The 21,845-nt window shown below is 34.6% G+C and overlaps 1 protein-coding gene across 1 annotated transcript; it reads right to left on the bottom strand.

Annotated features, from left to right (window-relative positions):
- Window positions 1-16,922: 16,922 nt before the first annotated feature.
- LOC113294123 (ubiquitin carboxyl-terminal hydrolase 13-like) lies at window positions 16,923-20,435 on the bottom strand. Its single transcript, XM_026542541.1, has one exon. The coding sequence runs from the start codon at window positions 20,433-20,435 to the stop codon at window positions 16,923-16,925; it is 3,513 nt and encodes a 1,170-aa protein (XP_026398326.1).
- Between the last annotated feature and the right edge of the window lie 1,410 nt (window positions 20,436-21,845).

The raw sequence follows: 21,845 nt of genomic DNA, 5'->3' as shown, positions 1-21,845 counted from the left end.
AGTGACAACGACAGTTTACTTTTATCGTTCTCTGTAAGAGTGTTTTGCAACAATTAAAAACGTTGCAAACACCCGATTTTCATTATTTTCTCTCCATTTTATCTTTGTAAACAATTTTAGAAGCAATGAACAAATATTTTGAGCGTGTTTACACAATGATGAGCTAAACCCATCCTCTGGGGCAAAGGAGGAAGCTATTTCACCAATGAAAAGTGGTAATCTCTAATTTATGCCATTATTATATGATTATTTGCCTAGATAAATAAATTGATAAATGGTTTTTGTTAAACAATTGTCATTTCAATTAATGGAGCATGCTAGCCTAGGGTTTTGATGTCCCATACTTCCGATCTACAATTGTTATTTCTAAAAAATCAACTATTGCAATATTAAGAATCAATTTGAATGCATGATTTTCCTACTGATTTTCATTTTTTTCAAAGCAATTATCGGACTTTTAGGGGGTCACTAAGTTTTCTACCTTCCATTTTGTCTTTGCAGCCTAATTTGATCTTCAACGAGGTGAAAACTCCACTTTAAGCATCCATCAACTAAGCAGCTGTGGCTTACATGATAGCTCTCTTATCAGTCCTTAAAGCCTTCGTAAAAGTTGTTACTGATATCTTTGATGGTGATAAACCAACCACAGAAGATTTGAGGGAGAAATAGTACGCAAGAGAAGATAAAGACTGTTATGTGACTTCTGCATCTGTTAATGTTATCTTATATGCTCTTTAAGTTCTAAACTGATATTGTATGAGCTGTAAGCTACTGAAAACTTCTCATAAGTTTCTAACCATCCAATGTATTCCCTCAAAACATAGGAATTCTTTGAAGTTGTTCTTGTTGAAAGAATAAGAATAAATGTTGTTGTTGAATATGTGACTGAATTTGGTTGAATTGAATGAAAGATTTTTGCAGTAAACTATTTTTGAATTACGGCATATTTCCGACAGGGACTGAACTGCCAGTCAATATTAACCTGGTCAAAATTGGTCAGCAATGACTAATGTTGACTGACAGTAATTTTTTTTGCTGTTACAAAAAAGTTCGTAACGGCTAGAACGTGTTACGATGCTGTAGTTAAAAAATTTTCGTAACGGTTCTCAGTTGTTACCACATGTCATTTCGTAACGGCTCATCTCTGTTACTAACGCCGTTACAACCCAAAATTCGTAATGGCTCCATTGCCATTACGAAAAAATGTAACACCCACTTTTGAAACAGGCGGCAGCCGTTACAACCCCAATTCGTAACGGCTTAATTCTGTTACAAATCCCAGAATTTTGTGTAGTGTTAAGGCAAGGAAAAATGGAAAATATATTCAAGTATTTTTTACAATTATACAACTTTTAGATAATAACTAGTAAAACTTAGAAATGATTTATCTCTTAAACTATACCACGGTTTTTTGTAAACTTCATACCGTTGAAAAACGTTTTAAACATCTACGTAACGAAAATAAACATGAATATCAAATTATACATATTTCTTATAGTAAAAAAATCTTTCTTTATAATAAGGGACCCCAAAATGCCACATGGCATCGTTACAATTGTTTTGAGTTGTGGTGAAGCCACATCAAATTTACTTTACACGTTATTTCCATGTCATCAATAGCCATTTTGTGGTCTGAGCAACACAAGTTAATTGTTTAAGGAACTATGCATCTCTTCATGATTTTTTATAAGAGTCACAACTGCTTTATGAAGTGATATATCTCTTCGAAGGTGAGTTTTAAATTGTTGGTTGACCAACCCTGAAGCGTTATAACTCTTCCAAATAAGTTCCCATCTTTTCGACATGGGCATATTTAGTGAAAAAGCGAGGGTCTAACAACACCAGCCAATATTTCGCTTAGCAATCTGTATGGACAAACTCGAATATACTTTTAAGAGAATCAACAAGAGTCAATCAATTAAAAGTAAATCAACGAGTTTATATCTCTCTCTCTTGATTTGATCTTCTCAAACAGAAACTGCGAATACTAGTCAAATACAAGGAATAACTTGGATGGTACCAAAAACCAATATCCAAGGATCAATCAATGACAATCAACAAACAAAGGTTGGATTACTCTAATTGATGATCTAACGCACAACCTATATTATTTCAATTATAAAGATAAAACAATATAATGCGAAAACTGAAATAACACAGACACCAGAATTTTTGTTAACGAGGAAACCGCAAATGCAGAAAAACCTCGGGACCTAGTCCAGATTGAATACACACTGTATTAAGCCGCTATAGACACTATCCTACTCCAAGCTAACTTCAGACTGAACTGTAGTTGAACCCCAATCAGTCTCCCGCTGATCCAAGGTACAGTTGTACTCCCTACGCCTCTGATCCCAGCAGGATACTGCGCACTTGATTCCCTTAGCTGATCTCACCCACAACTAAGAGTTGCTACGACCCAAAATCACAGGCTTTGACAAAAAACAAATCTGTCTCACACAGACAAGTCTATCAAAGGATCCATCTGTCTCCCACAGAAAAACCCTAAAGTTTTTGTTCCGTCTTTTGATAATAATCAAGGTGAACAGGAACCAATTGATAATCCGGTCTTATATACCCGAAGAATAAACTAGATAAATCAATCACCCCACAACAATCTTAATCGTATGGTAGCGAAACAAGATGTTGCGGAATCACAAACAATGAGACGAAGATGTTTATGACTACTTTTTATATCTTGCCTATCGGAGATATTAATCTCAAGCCAATCAATCTGATTGTACTCGTATGATAGAAGATGAAAGATCAGATTACACAACTACGATAAAAGTAGTATCGTTCTTGCTTCACAATCCCAATGAAGTCTTTAAGTCGTTAACCTGGTTTTAGAAGAAGAAAACCAAAGGTTAAAGGAGAAACAACTCTAGCACGCAAACTAGTATCACACGTGAAGTGTGGGGATTAGTTTTGCAGAGTTGCTAGATGTCCGTTTATATAGTCTTTCAAATTAGGGTTTCGCCTTGGTCACAAAGCAAACAATATCCACCGTTAGATGAAAACCTGATTTAGATTCAAGCTAATATGTCTCAACCGTTAGATCGAAAACTTAGATTGTTATACACAAATGAAACGCACGCTTCTAGGTTTGTTAACCATACCCAAACGTGTACATTATTGGTTCAACAATAGTTAACCAAAAGGTTATCCATATGAGCGTTTCATACCAACCATATTCTTATTCACCATAACTAGTTCAAATGACTCAATTGAACTAGTTAGAGAGTTGTTCAATTGCAAGGAAATCTTATGTACTACACAAGACACAATTGAATCAAAGATGATTTGATTCACTCGAATCGATTTATGAACCTTATAGCCACGGTTTGCAAATGGAATTCCTTAGTATTTATAAGTTTAAATTCAGAAATCATCTTCAGATATATAACCTTCTTAAGTTCGCACACTAGGTTCGCGAACTTAAGCAACCGGGAAAAGACTTTCCGCCGGTTCGCGGACTGGGTTCGCGGACTGATACTCACGCAACAAGTTTTTCAAATCTAGCATAATTTCTCGGGATGATAAGTTCGGCAGTTCGCGGACTTGGAAACAAGTCATTCTTCCGGTTTCTCTTGACCAACAAAGTTCGCAAACTTTGGTTCAAGGGATATGACTTATGCACATATGTGTTTTCACAACAATACTTATGTCCATCATTGGTTATGTAATCTAAACTCTCATTCCAACCATTGAAACATTCTTAGAGGACGATATATAGTTGCTACACCATTTTCCTCAAAGAAATTTTCAAAGTGATTGAAACATATCATGACTTACGTCACTAGGTAAAGATAAACATGGTCGAAGCGAAACGTTTACCAACACATATTTCGAGATATAGATAGGCGAGGTATACTCGGCTCGAAATACAAAATGTGTATAATCTAAGTCTATATATAGCATACGACTTAGTAGATAGACTTTTGAGTGACAGATAAGTTCAAGTCTTAACATACCTTTTTGTCGAGAAGTTCCACCGGTTCCTTGAGTAGTTCTTCTTCTTGTATGATGAATCGCCATGAAGTACTTGAGCTCAACTACACTTTCTATCCTAGTCCGAGACTTAACTATATTAGACTAGAAATCAAGACTTATAGTTTTGATCACTAACATTGACAAAAATGCTTGAGATAGCAATTCATGCGAGTTCGACCGAGCAATGCTCTAACATTTAAAAGGACGGTTACAATCCATTTAAATATATTCGTTGACATAATAAAGAGGAAACAAGCAATTCCATGAGTACAAAAAAATTGTCGTACATCAAACTAAATATTTATACTCGTGCGCCGTAATAACAACAATAATATTGCAGCAAGTATTATGTAGATCTACAACAAATGATACCGATGTGAAGATCAACCAGATCAAGTATGTACTTGGTACGTCCACATTTTCCTTAGATGATTATTTTGTTGGCTTTCATGAATTACGCTTGGTAACAACTTCTTTAAGGTTCAATTAATGGAAATACCATAGTGAGCGCATTCAGAATTCTATTCAATGAAACATATAAAAGAATAAGGAGTTTGGACGGATGTATAATAAACTACGCAAGCGTTGAGGTAATTTCTCGAGAAGTAAGCATAAACATGGATATAAATGGAAAAGGATGTCAACAATGATGCGGAAGAGATCTTATTCGGAAAAGGATGTCGACAACGATGCAGAAGAGATCTTATTTGGAAAAGGATGTCGACAAAGATGCAGAAGAGAAGTTATTTTGTGGTAAAGAAAAAAATGGCTCATTAACTACTTAAACTACGCGTCTTTAAATTTCCTTTGGAAAGTCAATACGAAAAATATGCATTTTTTAAGAGTAAGACTTTTCGCCCAACTATTGATCTATAACGGTTAAAATCCATCAATCGACAAACTTCAAACTGCTTTCCTTTGTGCACACAACCTTTCAGGACATCCTATCTTTTGGGATCTCTGTTAAAACACAAACACTAAACAAATACAATTGCCAGACAGACAATTGCACAAAACACAGTAGTTTCGCAAGGCCTCATTGGGTTTCAGAAATTACACTCAATATACTTAAGCACACTTAGATCATTTCAAAGTTGAAACTCCATCATAAATAAAGTATTGACTAATGCTGTAATGATTATACAAAGAGAAAACTCAAGCACTTGACAGTTGAAGAAGCTTTTAGTGCACGGACAGAAGGTGAAGAATAATGTGGTTACAGTGAGAGATCAGAAATTATATATATTCATTTTTTTTTTGGAGAAGATGACTTGGGTGTTATTTCCAGATAAATAAATAGTTTATGCAGCGGATGAATGCCGATTGTACATATGAAAGCACCTGATATTAATTTATGCAGTATTTCACCAGTTGAATGTAGTACATAAGAGAACAAGAGGTGGTCAAGAGGACAGTCTAAAAAGGATCAGAAATTCTTTTACCATGCATACAACGTCGAAGGGATAAAGCCACTTCCTACTTAGGTTACTCAACATGCTAAAATAGCCACATGCAGATGTTGAGGAAATCAGGACCTTTAATGGAGTTGTTTACCAAACCTTCGGACTTGCGGATGATTGATCCAGAAATGCATCCACCATAATATCTAAACAAGCTTAATTAACTCTACTTGCTATGAGTGTGTAAGTACGAGTGAGTCTAATAGATTTAAGAGTGATGTCTTGAGGATAGAATTGGATTGGATCAACGCTTTCTGGGTTTGGTGAGTTCAATATGATTCGTTTTAATTAGTACACATTTTGAATATTACTGATTTGCAGTATAATATTTCTGGGGGCGTGTTTTGACAATATGTGAATTAGAAAGATAACCAGAAATATAGGCATACAATTGAGTTAGTATACATATGGGAGTTAGTAGAAAAGCGTTATAATTGTATACAATATACCTTTTGTTCTTATTGAAAATGAAGCTTTGATCAGTTACTCTGGTTCCAGAAACAAGGCGTCCCATTAAAGTAAAATAAGGCTTTGAAGCATGAGTATTGAGAGAATTAAGGAATTTCATAAAAGAAAAATGAGGGTTCGAGGCAAGAGTATTGGGAAACAAGAAGAAGAATCTAGGAATATTGAAATTTCTGGAAAATATTAAATCATTTTGGCATAACAAACTATAAGAACCTTTTGAAGAAAATTGTTACATGTGAATCAATAAAGAAGACGAGTAACTGTACAAATATAATGATAGTAATAGAATTTTGATCTCTTAGTATGTTAGAAATTCTATATGGTGCATATGCACTGGGTTAGAGGCTTGTAATGAGTTAAAAGGATAGTTTTAGAGATATTCTCATGATTAGTGAAATATCTCAATTATTTATGAGGGAAAACATAAAACCAAATAGCTCAACTAATTTGGGGCGGAGGGAGTATATCTTAATGCACATGGGACTTCATATAAGGTCAGTTGAAGTAGTGGTAGCCATCTTGAGAAATATCAATACTTTAACTACTTCACTTGGTTATGCTTTTACTATAAATTTTAAATTTGTGGATTTTAACCTTCAATTTATACTTGCAATGTATTATGCCGTGGGGGAGTGAACGATAATTGGATTGACATCAACTTTCGCGCTTGTTAGATTACCTAGTAGGTACTTTACTTGTATACTCGCTAGATCCCATGTTTCGAGAGAGATAGCTTATGAACTTTGGTTTGTTGCAGGATCAACGGTTGTAGTTACAGTTCAAGCAGAATGAAAGTTGTAGTACTTGGTTTTGTACATTCAAGTTTGGATCTGAAAGGTTGGAGAGCAAATGTAAGTTTTTTTAAGTTTCTATATATATTTTACATTAGCGGAATTTGTGAACACGGGAATTTTTATAAACTGAACTTAGTAAGTTCCTTTGTATTCCCTTCGTATTTGATTCTTAACAAAAAAAAAATGGTATTTATAAAAATTTATGTTCTTTTTTGTATGAATGGATTTGAATGTGATAAGAATTGATCAATTGTGAAATGAATTTGGTTGAAGAAGATATTTTTTTATTATGAAGAATGAAATGAAAGGTTTATATAGTTTATTTGGAATTACGGCGTTTCCGGCAAAAATGAGCCGCCGGTTAACATTGAACAGGTCAAAATTGGTTGTTATTGACTGAATTTGACCAGGTCAATGTTGACTAGCAGGAAAAAAATTCAAAAAAGTTCGCAACGACTTATGGGTGTTACAACTTCATGTTACAAAATAATTTCTTTACGGCTCAGTCATGTTATCCATGTAGTAATGACTGCTAGCTTTTACAACAACCATTGCAAACAAAATTCATAACAGCTAGTGGGTCGTTGCATAAAATTTATATCACCCTTTTTAGTTATACCACAGAACCGTTACAACCTCGATCATAACGCTCAAAAATCGTTTCAAATCAGGAAATTGGTGTAGCGATTCTAATATCTTTCACATTACTTGCATCAGCTTTTTCCAGTGAATCAAAGACAACAAAAGTAGACTCAAAGGAATTGACATATATCCAGAAGGAAATCAAATGTGTCGTGTAGATTGGATACACTTCTAGTATATTTTTAAGTAGTCGTTAGCATGGAGATAGATCTATGCCATCATTGTATTACATCTTTTTTCCCGATTTGCTAGTACACTTATCTAGACATAATTTTCGGCTGCTGGTCGGTCTTTTGTTTCATACAAGCAACCAAGGACGAAATGGAGAACTTGGCTTATTTCGATATTTTTTACCGTCTAGTTGTACTATCTTCCACAACCTTTTTTCTTACCATTCCAAACCTGAACATAAGAACACCAAACACCAGCAAATGTCATACAATATTCCAAATAAAGTAGAGAAAATGTCACCCAAAACTGGAACTAAAAATTAGGAATCAATGAACATCGATAAAAATATTCCAAGATTTAAATTTTCAAATTGTTAAAGGTAGGTTATATAATAATCACATCCATATGAAAAACTTATTGACTTCAAGTTAAACCCATGTTACTAGGTAATATCACACTGTTAAAAAGAATATTTATCGAATACTATATTTATAGGTTTCTAAAGATATCTATTGTATGTAACACATCTGTAAATAAATGATGCATGACTGGTATTTTAATCCTGCAGGTTGGACAAAGATATGGGTCAATGGAGATTAAAGTGTGCTTCCATAGGTTGTTATATCTGAAAATTCAGATGTGACAAGCTAATTAGAGACATAGTACCAAACTGAAAGGATTTTATAAGTTGGCAACAAGGGAATGCAAACAGAACATGCAAGCGATAAATGAGTCTCCAAGGATACAACCATGAAAGTCTCAAAGGAAAATCAACAAACAAAAATCAGGTTAAAGCAGGTCACTATATAAGCAATCCAGTTGAAAAATTATATTCGAAATAGGTTGACCAAGGTGAAAGGAAGCTGCAAAGGAACTGTCAAAGCAGTACAGGGGGGTAACAACTTTTTGGACTTGAAAACGATGGATATGATTACACATATTTAGAACTTCTTATGTCTATTATAAGAGCCAAATTCAGGTCTTATGTATTTAAAAAAATATATGAAGAAAGACAATATGACTTATTGAGACAATCTAATAGAATTGAATAGAAGAAGTAGTTGACAATTTTATGGCTCCAGCTTCATTCATCAAATCTGCACCAGTCTATCATTAATAATCAATAAAATATCTAATAACTGAAATCAAGAGCATAGATAAAGTAGATTCGTTCCTAGTGGAGCAAACATTTTATCAAAAAGAGAGTTTTTAAGTTCTGGATCAAGAAAAGAAATAAAACCAATTCTTTTCAATTAGTTTGAAATCAAAATGGCAAGTAATAGAAATTCAAATATCTACATAAAAAAACCATCAATACCACTTTTTCCTGGATAAAACTATGATTTTGAGCCAACATGATGAAAACCTTTTTCATATTTCAATATATATCGGATATTGTTAAAGATGGTTATGAAGAAATTGAAAATACGTCAAATCTAGAATAACCCCAAAAGGATTCACTGAAGGAGAGTATAATACTAAAGCTTCCATGTACATTCAACAAGGAGTTGGAGACAATATTCTACCTAGGGTGATTTGTTTATCAAAGGATAAAGAATCTTGGGGTCTCCGTTAATAATAGTATGGAGGTAACAAAAAGGTAAGCGAATTAAAATTGCATTCTTATATAAGAGATTTTGAAAGTATTATAATGAAAGATGATGAAAGTTTGAATGAGTTTTCCTCTGGACTTGCTGAAATTGTAAAAATCAAATGATGAGGTGTAGTGATAAAACGGAAAAAAAAAAGAAATTGAGAGAAAAGTTTTATTTGTTTGCCGAAAAATTTGAACATGCTGTGGTGGTTTTGGAGGAGACTAAGGATATTTCTACATTAAAGTCACAAGAATTATGGGCTTCTTTAAAGGTGTATGAACAAAGGGTTTCAAGGCACTATGTGCAGCCGATTGAAAGTGCTTTTCAATCAAAAATGAACTTGAACTCAAAAAATTCAGCGATGAAGAAGAATGAGTACATGGATTGAAGCAACAACAAGTTATAAATCCATAGAAAATTGGAAAAAAGGATAATCAAGATCCATCAAATACAAAAAGAGTGAAAATGAAGATGCAGATTTTCTAAGAAAAATGGTCATTTGGAGAAGAATTGTTGGTACAAAGGAAACCCCCAATGTCATCATCATTCCAAAAAGTATATGGAAATTTGATAAGGATTTTAGATACAGCGATGGGGAATAAGCTGGTAAAGTGGAAGAGGTACAGTTTGCGTGCAAACTATCAATGGAGAAAATACATTCGAGATGTGTTGTATGTTCCATATTTGGCATAAACTTTGCTTAATGTTGGGAAACTTGTAGATCTTGGGTACGCTATCCACTTTGAAGATAGATATTGCACCATTTATGACAAGAACACAAGTACAGGAAACAAGTAACGAAGACTATAAAGATGCATAAAAATATATTATTTTCTATTGTTTTTTAAAAGGAAGATAATGTAGCAACGATTATTAAAACCATATATTAAACATGGTTATGGCATAAAATACTTGGGAATTTAAATTTCAATTTTCTCAAGGTTCTTTCCAACAATAACATGGCTCAATGAATTCCACATCACGTCGACCACAAATAATGGGTATGTGAGGGTTTTGCACTTGGGAAACAACGTTGCCAACCATTTCCAAAAGGTGTAGCATGAAGAGCAAAAGAAATTATTGGCCTGTTACTTACCGACGTGTGTGGACCGATGAAAAAACCAACTCATGGAGGTAATAGATACTTTATCTTATTTATTGATGACTTAAGTCGTATGACTTGGGTTTATTTCATGAAACAAAAATCTGATGTGTTTGGTATACTTAAGAATTTTAAAATCCTTGTTAAAAATAAAAGTGTTCACTACATTAAAGTTTTGATAAGTGATAGAGGATAACAATACAACAACAAATAGTTTGATAAATTTTGTGAAGTTGAAAGTTAAACGTCGGTTATACTCCTCAATAAAATATTGTTTCCGAGAAAAAGAGCCAAACCGCGATGGAGATAATTCATGAGAATAGCATGTCTAAAGAATTTTGGGCCAAATCCTTTAAAACCACCACCTACTTGTTGAATAGATTAACAAAAACCGTATGGATTCAAACTCGTTGGTAAGACATCTCAATTTTTTGGTGGTTTGTGTTACTATCAAGTTCCAAGGCTGGTGAAAAAATAGCTTGATGAATCAAGCAAGAAATGTGTTTTTCTTGGATGTAGCCTCCAATAAAAAGGTAATAGGTTGTTTAGCTTGAAGAGGAGAACAATGATTACTAGTCGTGATGTGTTGTTTGATGAAAGTGCTTCATGGAATTGGGAGTAAGTCACAATTGAAAAGAGAACGATTGTCATTTATGAAGAAAAAGAAAATTCAACAACAAATGAAAATGAATAAGATGAAGAAGTACCTCAAACACCTCCAAATGCAAGATTTAGAGCATATCCAAGTGCTAGTGCGTCAACATCACCATCACCATCACAAAACAAGATGCACATGTTTAGTGAAGTACATGAAATATGAAACTTTTGTACAGTTGAACCGGAAATTTTGGAAGAAGCATCAAAAGAACCCGTTTGGATAAAATCCCCGGAAGAAGAGATTGATGCTATAAATCAGAAAGACATATGGAATAAAGTAGCAAGGCAAATAAGTTATTTGTGTAAAGTGGATCTACAATGTGAAGTACAATGAGAATTGATCGGTTCAAAGTTACAAAACAAGATTAGTGGAAAATGGATACACATAACAACCCGGCATCGAGTTCAATGGACTTTTGAAACGGTTGCTCATATTAAAAATGTTAAATCCATGCGATTTCTATGGATTCCCAAAAAGGTTTGTGGTTATATCAACCTTATGTGAAATCGGGTTTTTAAATGAGGAACTCCAAAAAGAGGTCTATGTAGAAGAACTACAAGGTTTTGTGGTGACATTAGAAAAAGAAAAGGTATACAAGTAGAAGAAAACATTGAATGGCCTCAAGCAAGCACCAAAAGCTTGGTATATAGTGAGATAATTATGGATACTTCAAAAGGAAAATTTTCAGCCAAAGCATGAGTAAGTATACATTATATGTGAAACACAAGGTACATCGTTGCTTTATATGTTCATGACCTTAGTTTTATGAGTAATGATGTTTATATGATTGAAAAATTCCATAGACAAATGATGATGAATATGAAATGAGGTACATGGATTTCTCAAGTATTGAAGTGCATCAAAGTGAAGATTGAGTGTTTGTTTCTCTAACCAGGTAGGCCAGAAAATTTATGAAGATTGGTATGCTTGGTTTTAATCCTACATCAACACCACTTGTATTGAATGAGCTCACAAAAGATGATGGAGGAAGAAAAGTTGATGATACTTACTATAGAGGTCTTATTGGAAACTTGGTGTACCTTACACATACCAGACCAGACATCATGTTTGCATCAAGTATACTTTCGAGATTTATGTGTGCACCTATTCATTTACATATTTAAGCGACATAAAGGTTGCTAGGGTACACACAAGGAACAATAAATTTTAGAATTATATATTTTATAAATTCGAGTGTCAAATTATTTGTCTATTGTGATAGCCACTTGGGAGGTTGTATTGATGACATGAAGAGTACATCGGGTATGTCTTTTTTTCTTGGTTGGGGTATATTCTTATGGGAATCGAATATGCAATAAACCGTGACTCAATCTACGGAATAAGCGGAGTGTATTTGAGCATCAATAGCTAATTGATCATGTGGCATGGCTAAGAAGAATCTTGGAAGACATCCAACAGAAACAAGAAGGGAGAACTGAAAATTCAGTTGTGCATTGTAGACTAAGGAACATCAAATTCAAGTATCACTTCACTCGACAAACATTTGAAAAAGGTGAGATTCAACTCAAGTATGGAAAGATGGACGACCAATTGGCGTACATATCCTCAAGGCTTTTCCAAAGGGAAATTTTTAGAATCTTCGTGGGTTGATAGGAGTTTTAGAACATCACATCAAGGAGAAGATAGTTAATACGTTGTTGGTAATAGAAGTGTAACTTTGAGAAGTATTGCTAGATAAGTAGTGAGTGCAAGAGACTGTTCCACAGGAAGGTTTTGTATTTGGTGGAATTGCCTTCTCTAGTCAGTATTCTCACAAGGAAAAACTTTTTCTTTTAAGCTATATCATTAATACGTAGCACAGTTTGGACAACTTAGCCTATGTAAGTGATGGTTAAGATTTGTTCTCACAATACATAAATCAACGGCTGTGGTTGATCCCATGAAATACAATCTCATTATCTCTACCTTAAATGAAGATGATGGTTTTGACTTTTCAGTATTCCGAACCCAAATACAATGTTAGATTAAGCAAACCAGAAAGAAGATGTATTCTTCTATCTTTTCCAAGTCGGCGCAGCATCCATGGTAAGAATAATAAAACCGTAATCTCATTTCTTTGAATAAAATGGGGATCAAACCCTAGCAAACAAAGGAGATAATTATGCACTCTTTTATGTTGTTTTTCTTTGAATTTTAAGTTCATTGAATAAATTAGAATGAACGGGTTTTGTTTGTTTGGTGCTGTGAGTTTTTATGAATTAGTGATGTTCATTGTGTATAAAATTTCTGAATTTAGTAAATGAAATCAAGTCCCCTCTTTCCTGTTCTAATATTAAAATTTGAAATTGCAAAGGAATCAATTGAGAGATAATTATTCCCCTTTATGCTGTCTAGCTTTGAAGTTCAACATGATTGAATTGATTAGGATGATTTGTATTTTTTTTTGGTGGGTATCGTGACTTATGTGAGTTTTCATGAAATAGTGATGGTTCGAATTAAGTTGTTCAAATAATTATTTCTTCACTTGAATTCTTTTTTCGGGTTAGTTTTTCGATAATTCTGAACTTTGATTTATTTGGTTTTGATTTTGTTGGTATCTGAATGTAACAAAGTTGCTAAATTGGACTAAGGATAAGAAACCTGAGGGGACATGTGAATGTGTCAAAATAAAGCAAACTCCAAGACTTCACCTCCAAAACTTACTCCAGGAGCATAAAACTGATTTTGCAATGCACTTGATCCAATTCAGGTGATCGTTACTATCCCAGTAGACTAATGAATTATCAACATTGGTCTCAGTCTTTGATCTAATCACATAAGAAAACAAGGGATGACTTGGATACGTTTATTTTCGAATGTTCATTTCAAAGACCTGTGTTAATGCACTGATACAGTAAGAACTATTCTATTTTTACTGGAATCCCAGTTGTGATTATAAGTGCTTAAAACAGTTAGAGAGTGTGACGGAAATTATTTCCTTTCCCTCTTTTTAAAAGACAATCTCCAATATTTTTAGTCAATGTTTATAATTTTGCATATGGAATTCATCATGGTGTTTCGAATCTTGAGGGTTTTATGTTCTCATATTCTATGAATAACAAAAGATACAAGTTTGTATGTGATCATTTTGGATTCATAACAAAGTCAAAACCCAGAACTATTAGGTGTTTGTGGCGAACGGTTGAAGTCCTGCCCTAGAGCTTTAAATGATAAAGTGTAAGTTTGATGTAGTTTATTTGTTGGTTTTAATTGTCATGTTAGGACTTTTTCGTTGTTCAAATATATGGGTTAGGAAGACAATCCAAGATAGTGGTGATTCCTTCCATCAAGTATACGGGTTTGTATTTTTTCAATATAAATTGGTATTTGTAAGAATTGGTTGCTAATATATGAGAACCTGATCGAGGGATTTATTTTTGTGCATGTACTTATGCAGTATACATTGTGATTCATACAAAGACTTTTACATTGGCTTGCTTCTTATCATCAGTAATTTTCTTCCTCTGTTCTATCCTTATTGGTTGAGTAGGTTTAGCAACAAATCATGAAAGTAATCAATCTAGGTACTAATTCTTTACGTCATTGCTTCTGCGATGCTGACTGTTCATGAGCCATTCATTGCATTTATGGGTGTTTTGCAGATAATCAAAATTTTGCATGGTTGCAAGAGCGTTAAGGAGAGAGTATAGAAGCGGTAATACTCAGGAAACTTTGTGTTTGCTTTACACTTTTTAAGAATATTTTGTAAACTGCTTTAGCTGTTTTAGATCGCATCTGCTCGAGAGTTCAGGAGCACCATAATGCCCATAACTATTATTGTCATCTAGGAACTGTGTTTATAATTTCATTCAGGTCCAGCAGCAGGTGGACAATGAATGTCATCAAGTCTTTGCAAAGCTAAAGAAAATGCTACTTAATTAAGGCATAAGTGTTGTGTGTTGCTAACCGTTTTTAATATGAATTCAACAGATTGAGCTAAATTTTAGAATTGCATATATAACGTTAGATAATGGTTTTTATGGTCACAAATGATCTTGGGGTGTACTTGAGATTATCCATGCTCTTATTGCCATCCAGAAATACGTAGAAAAAGTTTTTGTTCTTGATTAACTTGAACCATTATAATATTTCAGCAGTAATTGGGATTTGTTGTAGAATTTAACGGAGTTCGACAATTAGCAAGTAATGATTTTTGGTGAAGAAGATATTAACATTTTTGATGGCTTTGTAGGGTGACCAATTAAAAGGTATTAGGGAATTTTGGAAATTTTATTTTTGATTGTTTTTCTTTTTTAAGAAACATCTCACATTTGTGTTGATGCCATTCTTGCATATAGAACATTTAATGATTACTGATCACATCAGTATATTATATATATGATCCTTCCCACAACCAATCTCGAGCATATGAAAATCAAGGAACCACAGCGAATTCGAACAAAAGTAATCCGAAATCACTACAATTCCGTTGGTGAATGATCCCACAACCAATCTCGAGCATATTAACATTTTCACTTCTTTATGATAAACTATCTTGAATTGTCTTCCAAATATGCAGGCATCAAGAAATAAGATATGGAGGAACAAAAGCAGTTTCAAGAACAAAATTACCTGTTTTCTTATCTCAACAAGAGGGTAATTGGAAGCAGCTTACTACTGGGTATGTCGATTCATCAATCATACATATAGTGCAAAATATACATCGCATGAAAAAAATGAAACATATTTTTGAGATCGTCTATGGGATTCTAATGCGCCAGATTGTATTTTAAATACATATTTCGGCCAAAAGAGGGTGAGAAAAACCTGATACTTACAATGAGTGGAACTCAGAAATGGAGAATCAATATTGGCGTCAACCATTTTACAACGAATATATGTGAAATAATTGATTGAATACATTCAATTATACCCACATATTACTAATATGTTTTGCAATGTATAGCTGGAAGATGAAGTTAAGAAAATCCAAACCCTCTACAGGTATAAGAGCAATATGGGAAACTGTTGGACAGGGTCAAGATCCTATGCTTGAAGTTGTAACTGTAAAAATACCACGAAGATGAAACTTAGACCGAAGCAATTGTAACAACATCATGATAATCTACAGATGGAAACTGGGATACTCATTAAGAGAGTTAACGAATCAATGCAAGAATTGGATTGAGGATACGCCATATTCGAAGGATCGAAAACTTATTTAAGTTCTGAAGTTTAGGTTTATCATTCTAAATTTTACACTCTTTAAAACTTTTTGATACCATGTAAATATGCCTTTGCATTGATCTCTTTTGCCATCTTTCGGAGTTACGATATATGTACATATAGTAGTATTAACTCACAATTGGAATATAAAACCTATAAATTTGTGAAGATTTGTTGTATCAAATTATTTTTGAGTTTTATGTTTATTCCGTTTGTTTTTTTGGGCGATGAAGATAGATGGCAATAGAGGTAAGGGCTGTCGTCGGCTGATAGGGTTGTTGACAACTAGATAAGTTAGAAAGAATTGAAGTAATGTAACGAGCCTCCCTATAAATCTAAACTTTAGATTTTAAGGGCCTAATGTCAAATTTCCGCATAGGATGACCTCCACACAAGTTTAATGTCACATTTCCATTTATTTATTTTTTTGTAACATTTGTATTGGAGTAGTATTTTTATCTGTAACAAACATAAAAAAAAAATTCTGCATTATCCTGTATGTTTGTCCACCTACGAAGAAAACATGTTGAGAAGTGAAACAGCGCAGTGCATCCTTACTGGGCTAAAAGGGGCATAACCAATCTCCAGATATCCCCAAAAGAAATGAAAATAAAAACGGTATATATAAAATCCACACCTAATTTTTTTAATAAACTGTATGCCCGTGCCGTTACGGCACGGGTTAAGCCCTAGTCAAAGAATAAAAAGAAGGCAGAACTCAAATCAAGAAAGAACCACAAACAAATACGCTAAAGTGATATACTGTTTGTACCTTAAATTAGTTTAAAATTACATCTGTAGTAGATGAAAATTAACTGAGTATTTACTTAGTAAAATAAATCATGTCCTGTTTCTTTTTCGTTTTCTTTTTCTTTACCCTATTTTTAGACTTTCAGTGGCTGCATATTTTCTTTTTGGGGAACTATCAGAATGCTCCAAGCCAAGGAATCGATCCCGAGGTCCAAAATAATATGTTACTCCAAAATAACTTCTTCTCTGAAAACATTTGGACACTATATCTGAGTCCTTAAGATACTCAAGTCGACCCATCCATGACGGAAATGTGAACTTCCACTTGGAGAATTGTTCGTCAGGAACCTGCAATTTCTTCTGAATGCGCAATTTGACTGCATGTAAAGTCTCTCCTTCATGGATGACCAAGAAAAATGGTTCCCCAAAAAACTGTTCATGGTATACACCTTTTGTGAAGTGATAAACATGAATCAAGAGATCCTTAGGACCCAAGTTCTTCTCCTCCTCTAGAATCTCCTCTGCACGTAGTTTCCAGTATTGATCAATGTTTTCAATCTTTTCACTAAGCGGTAAAATCTTCCCAATCTTGTGGTAGGTAACTACTAGCAATCTAAGTTCCACATCGGGACGAGACAGCTCAACCTTTTTCTTCAGATCATTAATCAGGTCACCGACTGTACTTTGTTTTGGAAGTCTAATACTATGAACGACCGTTTCATTTTTTGTTGAAAGAAGGAATGCGACATTTAGGGTTATCAACTCTTCCAACTCAGGTAAAGGGATGTCCAAGACTTCATAATACATAATATCAGTTGTCCGCCCGAACTGAATTAACACCTCAGACAAGTGGTCAAAACCTTGGTACCTAATAGCTTCTTGTTTTCGCTGATAGTAATGGTTATGACGGAAAAGTCTGATCTTGGTTGGGTCATCCAAACAAAGATGGAGCGCTACTCTGTCCGTGATATCATCATATTTTAGTACCTTTGACAGCTCCAAACAAAAATCATCTTCCATCGGCTTCTCCAGAGATCGAAAATGCACATTCCGACGGTTACTGACATCTTCCAGAAAAGAAGTTACATCAGGACAGCGGCATTGTGTCAAACTATCAGCTGAAGCAGGTTTCTGGAAGCAAATAATGTCCCCATCCATGAGCCGACTAGCAGAGAATGTGAGATTTTTGTCTAATTGTTTACACTTAGCAGTGGGCGCAAACGATAATTCCTTATAGAGTTCTATTTCATCGTCTGGAAAGAACCCAGCCATCTCATTAAGCTTTTTAAGAATTTCCAAAGGCTTACCACTCCACTTCACAAAAAGTCTCCCTACGTACCTAATTTCTTCCTTTTCAGCATCATAAAGCTTGAAAAAGAGAAGAATATCTTCATGTCGCCAATAACAAGGAGGAGGAACGGGATGGAATTCAGTCCCAATCTCTATTTCCAAGAACAGCTTTAGATCTGCACGGCCATCCGCTTTATATGAGAATTGGCTCAACTGCCCAACAGATTGTGTCTCCTCTTGAAGCGTTAACGGACGATCTGGACGATAAGAATCATATCCACGCTTTGTCCATAGCCAAAACCGCTGAAATTGCCCGGGAACACCAAACTCTTTAGCAACCTCCTCCTTGAAGATGTTAAAAGGCATCTTTTTCTGGATACGAAAACTACTAACTTTTTCGTGATCAACAAGATCAAAATAGATATCTCTCCCAATCTGTTTCAAAAGGTCCTCATGTCGAGCAACCTTTATAATAGTATACAGGTGAGCATCTTTTTCATCCTTCTTCTTACGCTCCTTTTCTTCTTGTTCTTTCTTCAACCTAATCCTCAGGTGTTCAGCAATGTCCTTCTCATCCACGTTACAAATAATTTCATCTCTATTACTTTCACGTATATACACAAGCATATATGCATTTGAATATCTTGCCTCCCCACCGTATTGCTCCTCTAATACCTGCTTGATATCTTCTTTTGTTACCATCTCATCATTAAATTTAAACCATTGCTTTGAGACTGTTGGTCTTATAAGAGCATAGTAGTGTCCACTGTGTCCCCCGCCACTGTGAGCCAAAATAGCCTGAAGTGTGTAAAGATTGCGAACATTCTTATCAGCATCTGGAGATAAGTATTTGCCATCCTCTCTGTCAAGATCAAGTTGTAGGGGGAATTCATAGCGATCATTTATCTTTACCATAGTGTCCCGCTTGATATTATATTCATACCGTTTTAGATGGAGTTGGAGAACAGGTGGGAAGTCAATGAAAAGGACACCCTTCTTTGCATCCTGCAAACCATGCTGTTGATCAGCGTGATACTTGTTATCACCTTCAAGACGCTCCACTTCCACATACTTGTCGAAAGAAGCATAAACATCCTTATATCCTTTTACATCAAGTTGAATGTCATAAAATGACTCCTTTCTGGTAGATTTGTAGTCCACATTGATGCATTCAACGTAGTTCATATGGTGACCTTCAAACAAGTGTTGTATAGTACCCTCCACAGCAGTTCCCTTCATTTTATTTTCTAGATTTTCACACAGAACCCTATTAAGTTCCTGCACATCATGTTGCGTGAAAGACTGGTGCGTATTCCATCCGAAAGATTTAGTGAGCTCCTTTGTTCCGACACTATCCTTACTATACTGAAGCTTATAAAACAAAATCTGCAGAGCCAAAGGGATGCTGCTTCCTGAAGCAAAATCATTCTCAGTTGTTGGCATATGGTATACTGCCTTCCTGAAATTTGGAATATGATATAGAGTCTGGAGAAGAGAGTTCAAATAACATGTTGCACCCTGATTCTTAAGACCAACGTAACCTGTTTCTATTCGAGAATCATATGTCCAGTCATCCTCCCTGATCATAACCTCTGTTTCAACTATACAAGTATCATCAACGAGATACCCTCTGCTAAGGTCGTAGAGTTCACTAAGAGGCATGATATTTGAAGAACCACAGTTACTTCTCCGTGCAGTAAATTTCATCGGTAGTGCATCGTTTCTCACTGTGTCCTCGTTATTGATTTGATTGACGACTGACAAACTGAACTGTGCACACCTACTCCACCCATATGGCAAATCATCCGGGTCCGCAACAGAAAGGTACATCGACAAGTAATCTACGTTGTTTCCCTTGGGAAACATCACCACACGCCATTTAGAATCGCCAGCAGTGAACACATCAGAGTAATGATGCTTTTCTTTAGGGTTCAGCCTAGAAAAATTCTCAATCTTCCAAGTAAATTTCGAAGAGGCAGGATCCAGATTTCCCACTGTGCTAACAACGACTTCTGTTTGAGCGACTTCCGTTGGTTGAGGACTTTCAACAAACTTCTTTTTAGTATCTTCCTTATCTTCCTCAGACATCTCAGCATCATCCTCATCTTGAACATAACTCTCATCAACATCATCCAGATCTAACAACAACTTCTGACTTTCCACTTTGCTAACAACGACTTCTGTTTGAGAGACTTCCGTTGGTTGAGGGACTTCCATTGGTTGAGGGTTTTCAACAAACTTCTCGTCGGTATCTTCCTGATCTTCCCCAGACATCTCAGCATCATCCTTATCTTGAACATGACTCTCATCATCATAATCATTGAGACATAACGGTGGAGGAATCATGAGTGTAAATCAAAAACAAACTAAAGATTTCTGAGAATAAGATCGAAGAAGTTAATAGAAAAAAACTAAACAAGAAAAGAAGGGAAAAACAAATACAAGAAGGAAAAACAAAGAGAATTATTTTTTTATATAATTTTAGGGTTAAGAGTTTGAAAAACAGGGTATTACAAGGAAAAGGAAATAAACACGGCTTAATATAGTTGGAAATTGGTTTTATAACAAGAAATACGTATTATACAATTATGACTACTAACTGGTCACGTCTCGAACACATATAGAGTATCCTTGCACAACTCAGAACTTGCTCTACTCCCCAAATTTTAGATAACATTGGAATCCAAAGCAAAGTAATTAAGGTTATTTTACGGATGACTTTGGCCAAGCAGGGCTGGCTTAAAAATAAAATAATTAATAAAAAAACGAAACTCGTCCCTTTGGTAAGTGGTTTGCTGATGGCATCCGCTACCTGAACTTAAAACTCGTTAGTATGGGCTAAGATTTTTTTTTGTCTCCACACTTCATTCATGGACTTGTAGAGACTTTTTCTTATAAGAGAGTTCTGAAACTTTAGAATTTTGACTGTACAGCCTAATATTCATTTCATCAATTAATTTGAACACTTCCCAAATTTATTGGAGCATTCATTAACACATCAAATAATTTTCAGTGAAATACTTTCACTTGTTTTGATAAATCTAAAACGAGTGGTAAGAAGATTACATCAAGGTACTTAATTAACAATATGGATTCTCGTGAATGTAATGATAAAAGATAACATATGCTCCCTCCATCCCACTATTAAATGACATACATTAAAATTGATTTTTCTTATAAACTAGATCAGTTAATAGTGGGACGAATGTAGTATTAAGTTTTTGGTGTATTAAAATTAAAGAGAATTATAACCTAGGGTTAATAGTTTTTAATTTATAACCTAGGGTTAATGTTGTTAATGAAAATGAAGATAATCGGAGAAGAAGAAGAAGACAAGCAAGAGTGATGATAGTTATTGGTAATTTTAATTTGATTTTTCTAGGTGGTAATTAGAAAAAATAGAATTACAAAATAGAATTGTGTTAGAATCTTCACCAATTTCACTAGCCGAAGCCGAGGACCCGTTTGTGCAGCGTTTATTCATAAGAAGCGTAATATACCTTTTTAGTGCAGTATTCATTAGTCCAACTCATGGACAGAGATTGCCGGTTGCAACAAAACTGTAGAAAATCTGATATCAAAGACTTGAAAGAAACACAAATCTAAACCAGAAAATACTTCTCTTAATTGATGTGTTTCGACTCATGGCTCAACATCCTATTTATATGACTAACAAACTTGACTTTCAAGCAAAAAGACTTTTCTAACATAATCAAACTCTAACAAAGAAACTTCTAGACAATTCTCACGTAAACA

This window comes from Papaver somniferum, chromosome 7 (assembly GCF_003573695.1).
Source record: "Papaver somniferum cultivar HN1 chromosome 7, ASM357369v1, whole genome shotgun sequence".
NCBI classification, from domain to species: Eukaryota; Viridiplantae; Streptophyta; class Magnoliopsida; order Ranunculales; family Papaveraceae; genus Papaver; species Papaver somniferum.
The sequence above is the reverse complement of the archived record's forward strand: the minus strand, read 5'-3'. Positions and strand labels throughout refer to the sequence as shown.

What these genes read in the sequence shown, in the direction of transcription:
- LOC113294123 (XM_026542541.1), bottom strand. Translation starts at nt 20,435, where the DNA reads ATGATTCCTCCACCGTTATGTCTCAATGATTATGATGATGAGAGTCAT.